The sequence below is a fragment of the Poecilia latipinna genome, unplaced genomic scaffold (genome assembly GCF_001443285.1).
Source record: "Poecilia latipinna isolate Pla-1442-1.1 unplaced genomic scaffold, P_latipinna-1.0 Scaffold2247, whole genome shotgun sequence".
NCBI lineage: Eukaryota > Metazoa > Chordata > Actinopteri > Cyprinodontiformes > Poeciliidae > Poecilia > Poecilia latipinna.
In genome coordinates, this window is record NW_015114863.1 from 64125 (window position 1) to 71209 (window position 7085).

General features: G+C 47.1%; 1 protein-coding gene across 1 annotated transcript in view; it reads right to left on the bottom strand.

Moving 5' to 3' along the window:
* pik3c2b (phosphatidylinositol-4-phosphate 3-kinase, catalytic subunit type 2 beta) overlaps nucleotides 1–7085 on the bottom strand; it is a 36343-nt gene that overhangs the window by 11226 nt on the left and 18032 nt on the right. The window contains exons 16-29 of the mRNA XM_015018204.1: nucleotides 6525–6713; nucleotides 6342–6435; nucleotides 6097–6191; nucleotides 5673–5853; nucleotides 5353–5460; nucleotides 4711–4803; nucleotides 4506–4635; nucleotides 4216–4352; nucleotides 3962–4131; nucleotides 3731–3887; nucleotides 2820–2929; nucleotides 1529–1724; nucleotides 408–532; nucleotides 214–331 (exon numbers count right to left, since the gene is read on the bottom strand). Of these exons, the coding sequence (XP_014873690.1) occupies nucleotides 214–331; nucleotides 408–532; nucleotides 1529–1724; nucleotides 2820–2929; nucleotides 3731–3887; nucleotides 3962–4131; nucleotides 4216–4352; nucleotides 4506–4635; nucleotides 4711–4803; nucleotides 5353–5460; nucleotides 5673–5853; nucleotides 6097–6191; nucleotides 6342–6435; nucleotides 6525–6713 (1903 nt within the window). The remainder of the gene's footprint in view (nucleotides 1–213; nucleotides 332–407; nucleotides 533–1528; nucleotides 1725–2819; nucleotides 2930–3730; nucleotides 3888–3961; nucleotides 4132–4215; nucleotides 4353–4505; nucleotides 4636–4710; nucleotides 4804–5352; nucleotides 5461–5672; nucleotides 5854–6096; nucleotides 6192–6341; nucleotides 6436–6524; nucleotides 6714–7085) is intronic.

A 7085-nucleotide genomic window follows, 5' to 3' on the forward strand; every position in this document is an offset into this window, starting at 1 on the left:
CTTTGAAGTAATAATATGCAGCAAAAGCAGAAACCAGTCCGTTAACCACTATCAGTCGTCAACTGTAATGGTTAACATCTTTAGCTCCCACTAATTTTTAAGATGCATTTATTGTTTCAGTGTTAGTTTATGATCCACATAAGAAAGATTTAGCTGAAATATTAAATTATGCAAAGCATTACTACAACAGCCTGGACTGCAGCCCCAACCCACCTGAGCCACCTCCGGCGCCGCGTGGATCAGGTGCCACACGTAGCCGTTCAGCTCGTCTTTCCTCCGGTCCGCCGTCGCCTCACTTCGGGAACGGCCGATCACAAAGCGGCTGGGAAAACTGGGCGGGGCCAAGAAGACAGTTAGAACCTTTAACCCAGCTGGGTTAGCGGGGCCTGGAGGGGCCCAGCGGGTACCTGGGCAGCTTGGAGGAGGGGAAGACGAGCCGCAGTTTGCTGTGAAGTTCCTGGAACTCCTCGAATGTCCTCTGAACCAGCTGCACCTCCTGCTGAGCTTCACGCTCCACTTTCACTACAAACGCCTGGAGGGCCAGAGAGAGACATGCGGCGCCGCATCAGATATGCTGCGCCGCATCTATGGGAGAATTTTTCTGCCATAATCCAAGAGCACACATGTTCAGTCTGAAAGTAGGATTTCATGTGTTTTGTACTCAAAACTTCTCCTCCCGCTCGGACTCTCTGCTCGCTTACAAAACATGGAACTCTCTTTTGGCACAGTTGCCTAGCAACCTCTCAGCCAATAGAATGAAATGTTGTAATGGGAGCATTTGCTTCCTTCTAGCCGTCTGCCTGTGTGGCTACTATCGTAGCAACTTGTCCCACCCACTGGATGTAGAAAGAAACAGCAACGACAGCTTTCTGCTCTGTAGTGCACTAAACATCCGCCAGCAGAGCTACTGCTGGCTAACAGCTGCTGATCGCTAACAGCTACTAATCGCCAACGGCCGCCGATCTTAGGCAGGATTTTGTTCACCCAACCAAACCAAAGACAACATAGTCATGACATGATATGTAGCTATATGAAGTCCTGCTTTCAGACTGAAGATGTGCGCTCTTGGTTATGGCAGAATAATCCCCCATGTGCATCAGACATGCAGCACTTCAACAAATATCATTTTATTTGTTGTTTAATTTATTTATTTTGGATATTTAGCATATACTCCAGTTCCAGTGTTAAATGTTCAATGGATTAAAGTTTATTGATTTTTGATAATGTGTTCTTGAATTATTATGCCATTACTATTATATTACTGGAAAATGTTCTCAAAACAGAGATATTATAGTTTATCACAATAACTTCTGGGGCAATTTTTCATCCAGTAACATTTGTTATCATAACAGGCATAACTATAATAAAAACTAAACAATATTTAACTAATAAGAACTAATAAATGCTAACAAACACAATCTAAAAACTAATCAAAACTAACTGAATTAGACAAAATAAAACAGCCACAGTGAGCGCGGTGCCTGGCGGTCAGACCTGCAGCGTCCCGTCCCAGCGGCGCGGTACTCACGTAGCCCTTGTTGGCGAAGCGGATGTGTCTGCAGATGTAGAGGTTCTTGATGACGCCGTCGCTTCTCGCCGTGTGGATCCGGGGAGCGAAGGACAGTGCGGGTCGGTCCTCCGACGAAGCGAACTTCATCTGGGCCAGGTTATGGATGAAGAAGTTCAACTTGGTGGCGACGCTGCCCAGACTGGACTCGATCAGCCTGGAGGAGGAGGAGACACAGCTGAGGGTCAGAGGTCACAGAGATCCAAACCAGTCCAACCAGATGTTATGCCATAGCTGTGACCATAGGAGGCGCTGTTGCATTTCTATGCTATGCCAAAAACATAAGTTATGCAAGGGGGGAAACAAAAAAAAGATAAGAACGAAGCAGCCGACCAAAAAATAAAAAAACATTTGATATTATTATTATATTATATTATTTAAACCCATTTGTTTGAACTAGCATACAGCCTTTAATTATCTTTGTACTGTCTTATAAATCTTTTTTTTTTTTTTTTTATTACCGGTATGTATTTTATAATCTGCTTGCTTTTATGTCAAGGTGACCTTGGGTGTCCAGAAAGGCGCCTACAAATAAAATGCATTATTATTATTATTATTATTATTATATTTCCATAATCATAGAAAGTCAGAATATGATGGCTGTTATCAGATATTGTAACCAAACTGTTACTTATAGTAAAATAATAAACTCTACTAAAGCATTTAATGTTTTTCTAAGAGAGTCTCTGTGAGCATTTCTTAAAAATATAGTCTGTGTTTTCAGAAAAGTTGAGCAGACTTTCCAGAAATGAACATGATGTATTTAAAATGTGCCACAATTTCAGTAAGTTGGCCATTGAGAGGAGCTGGATCGCTTTAAGGTTTTGTTTATGTCTTTTGATTAGCTCTACACCCTTAAGAAACTTAAGAAAATAAGATATTGTATTAGAGAATTAATACTCCATGGTGCCAATAATGCTGGAATTAATAAAGATTCTGATTTAGTGATGTATTCATGTTAGTTGCGTTACCACCTCCAAGCCACTAGAGGCAGTAGCAGAACCCAAAGGATACAAATAGACAGATTTAGAAGTAGAAAGCTACAGAATGTGTTAAGAACTGTGAGCTGTGCTGAAGTAAATAAGAGAGAAATTCAAAAACATGCTAAGAAATATCAGATTTCAAAAGAAAAAAACAGGACACCATAGTGTCCCCTTCATTCCAGGAGTGAAATAGTCCCATTTCCAAATATGGTATGGGTCTGCCTGCCCCTTCCTGTTAGCTGCAGCGGTGTGCTCAGGTGGAGGCGCACCTGGTGAAGTAGGTAGTGGCATCAGCCTCCGACTCGTGAGGCCTCAGAGCGTCGTAGACGTATTTCAGATCGTCCAGATCTGAGAGTTCAGGAATCCCACAGGAGAGCATCTGCAAGCAGAAACGCTGTTAAAGCTTCTGGATCAGCAGAAAACTGGAGGCCTACTCACCCACAGCTCTCAAAAATCTATGCATTACAGCATGAGTGACCAAACCGCGGCCCCGGGGCCGTTTACGGCCCTCAGGACCACTGATCAGAATTCAAGAATAGCTTAAATTTGGATTTGTCAGTTCAATTAGTTTGATGCATTTAAAAACAATGTTAGGGTGAAATTTTCACTGATGCCAAGCTGCTCAAAACAGGAACGACTAAAATCTTGAAATGGGAAATGTAAAGTGCAAGGCAAAGCTTCCACCCAGAAGCATCCAGACTCAGGAACGCACATTTAACAAACTTAGCAAAATAAAGCAGGAGTGAGAGACACAGACAAAAAAAACAATCTTGGTCAATAATCAATCTGATTTATTTTTTCTGCAAGAATTTTTTAGCTTAACATCCATGATTTATGCTTCTCTTGTCCACAAAAACTTGGGGATCTTTTACTTCATCAAAACATTGAGTGTTGAGTTTATCGAGTGTTAAGTAAAAACAAAAATAAATAGTAGATTTTTGTGATTATAATTAAAAAGAAAAATACAAAAATCTAGTGGCCCCTGAATTATCTTCAACCCGACATTTTGGCCCCAAGCCCAAAACATTTGGACGCCACGACTGTCTCCAGATTCCTCCATGATAAACCTTCAACAGACACTGGTCACCCACGGAGTGCCACAGGGTCCACTGTTTGGGTCGCTAGTGTGTGACTCCAGAACCGGTTGGTACCGTCTGATCGGAGGCGTGTGTGTTCTCACCAGGCCCAGCAGGTTGAGGAACAGGTGTGTGTGTTTGCGGATCAGGTTGTACGCATCGCAGCACAGGTCAACGAACTCGTGGAAGCGGCTGGAAGGTTTGTCTCCGCCGTTGATGACGTACGCCATGTCGGAGGTGAAGACAAAGGGGGCGCGGTCCCTGCAGAGGCAGCCATGACGATGAGCGTCTGTAATCAGGCGTTCTCCTGAAAGGCGACATCGCCGGCCTCTCACCGCTTGATGTTGCCGAACATCTGGGCGTGTCCCAGGAACTTCCCGAAGTCGATGTGGAACATGTGGCCGCTCGTCTTCAGCATGATGTTGTCGTTGTGGCGGTCACAGATTCCCAGGATGTAGGTCGCCACGCAGCAGCCGGCGCACGAGTAGATGAAGTTCTCCACCGCCTGACAGAAAGGGTGTTAGTTCAACTTCCTGTTCCAGCTGGGGACCTTCAGAGTAAAAGCCTGGACGTGAGCAGGAAGTGTTACCTTGTCGTATTGCTCGTCAGTCGGGTTGTGCTTCTGCAGCCAGTCGGCCAGCGTCCGGTCCTTGAAGGATCCCGTGACTCCATGTTCCACCTGGATCTTCCTCAAGGTGTCTGCGTGAGGAATCATCTCCACCATACCTGGAGACAGGTAACACACCAGTCTGTCACACCTGGAGACATGTAACTCAAACAGGTTTCAACTGTCCTCCTGACTAATTGTCCTCTCTGACTTTAGGCTGGCCACTTCACCTGTTCTCCACCTGCTGACCAGGTGTGCACCTGTCGCCTCACCTCGTCCTCTGCCTGTGGAGAAGCATTTGAAGATGACCATCCTCATGTCCAGCCCCTCCTGGATCCAGATCTTGTTCATGATGCGGATCATCTGCAGGGTCAGCATGTCCTGTCGCAGGTCGTCTCCTGACTGCACACAGAGAGAGACGTCAGTCCTCACAGGCACCCAAGTGTGGGCTTACCTGTGGAAGCAGGCAGGCAATACCTTGAAGATGACATTGATGTTGTCTCCGCGGGGGTCCAGGTTCTGGAAGGACAGTTTCAGAGGAACGGCGTTGGAGTTGAAGAAGGAACAAGACTGAAATGGAGAGAGAAGAAAGATTTGCAGATCAAACCACCCAACCTGTTCCCCTCCTGGCCTGTGGGGGCGCTGCACCAAGAACCACTGAAGGAAGTTAGGGTTAACCCTAACCCTAACCTCTGAAGACACTGAGAGCAACTTCCTTCTTCACCAGATGGAAACAAGATGGAGATTTTAGCGTTGGAGGATTTCTCTTTAGTCTAAAGACCAGGAGCCATTTCTGCTGCTAGCGCTAGGCTAACACGTTAGCTTTGGTTGGATTTACCCAGAATGCCCTGTGCTGTGCAGTGAGAAAGAGAACCACAGCAGCTGGAAATTAAACAAATGTTGCAGTACTTGAACTGAGTACCAGACCATCAGGAGGAAAGCAGCTTTAATGCTTCAGGAAACTGGGACGTTTCAGACGACGTCCTGGTCCCAGTGTTGTTGGGACAGTTTGAGGATGTCTGCAGGTGTGTGTCAGTCTGCAGGTGTGTGTCAGTCTGCAGGTGTGTGTCAGTCTGCAGGTGTGTGTCAGTCTGCAGGTGTGTGTCAGTCTGTAGTTACCTGGATATTGATTCCTGAGACGAGCAGCGCTGGGTTCAGAGGTAACCTGCAGCAGCTGTTTACCAAGAAGAACTGCTTCATCTCATCCAGACTCTCTCTCAGGACACTCTGAACACAAACAGAACCAGTTCAGGATCTGCTGCCCCCTACTGGACAGTTTGTTCCTCCTGCTAATCAGATACTTTAAACACTGACAAAACAATAACTACATCATCATCTCCTGGCTACGGTTACAATAAACTGATCTAAAACCATCAGTTATATTTCACAGCAGGATTCTCTTTTCTGTGACACTGAAATAAACGCAGAATCTTCCTCACCTGTCGGCTGGAGGGCGTGGCGTCCCGGACCTTCTGGGCCACCTTGGTGAGGATGGAGACGAGCCAGCACTGCCGGTCAAACTCGTCTCTCAGAGCTCGGCCCACGCAGCACAGCAGGGCGGCCAGCAGGTGCTGATAGCGAGCGCTGAACTGGCTGTCCTGCAGGTTGTCCTTCAGCAGCCTGTCATGGACACAGACACGGAATCACAGCGGCTAGCTTCTGCAGGATCAATAACCGACCAATCAGCAGCTGATTGATTGCTCTGACCAAAGACTGTCTATGAGGGAGGAGGTGTCACTCTGACTATGTTTCTGTACCCAGAGGGCATCAAGCAAGAAGCTAGTGTGGGCTAGTGGGCTCGATACTGAACCAGAACCAGAACCAGCTGAACTGGTTGGAGGTTTGAGAGAAGCTGCAGCTCACCAGAACAAGTAGTGAGCAATGCGAATGTCCCCGATGGCTCTCCGTAGGAGAAAGCGGACCAGAGAGCTGTCCAGGTAGCACTCGTACTTCAGAGCCTGAAACACAAACAGAACCGGCAGAGAGGAGGACCGGTTGGTACCGGCTGCTAACAGGTTCTGGTTTCATATTCCTGACTTTTCCCAAATACAGGACTCCACATAAGCATCCTCAGTTTGTTAGGATGCAGGACAGGTGAGAGGCACTACCTGAACCAGCTGAGGTAGAAAGTCCAGCAGCTCCGGGTCCGATATGGAGTCCATCCACTGGACCGCCGTCCTCCTCAGCTCCTGATCCGGAAACCTGGAGAAAAAAAAAAAAAAACACAGGAAACTGTTAGAGTCAGGTGAGCTAACCTGGGTGACATACTGCATCTCCTCTGTTCAGCGTACGATGCGTGCAGCAGCCCCAGAGCGTCCAGGTAACCCAGACACGCCCACTGCCGCAGCAGGGCGTAGATTTCCGGCAGACACGCCCACTGCCAGCAGGGGGCGCTGGCCAGAACCAGAGGCAGCGCTGCGCTTTCCGACTGGCAGAAGGCCTTCTTCTCCCACAGCAGCCGCTTGTCGTCCGCTGTCAGCCTGCAGACAGGAATCAGGGAAAAACACGGGAACAACGCAAACCTGTCAACGATACAGGAAGACTGTAAAACCACACACACTGACTCACTGACACGCACAATGTCAGTGTGTGTATCAGTGTGTGTCAGTGTGTGTGTCAGTGTGTGTGTGTCAGTGTGTGTATCAGTGTGTCAGTGTGTGTGTCAGTGTGTGTATCAGTGTGTCAGTGTATCAGTGTGTGTATCAGTGTGTGTGTGTCAGTGTGTGTATCAGTGTGTCAGTGTGTGTGTCAGTGTGTGTATCAGTGTGTCAGTGTATCAGTGTGTCAGTGTATCAGTGTGTCAGTGTATCAGTGTGTCAGTGTATCAGTGTGTCAGTGTGTGTATCAGTGTG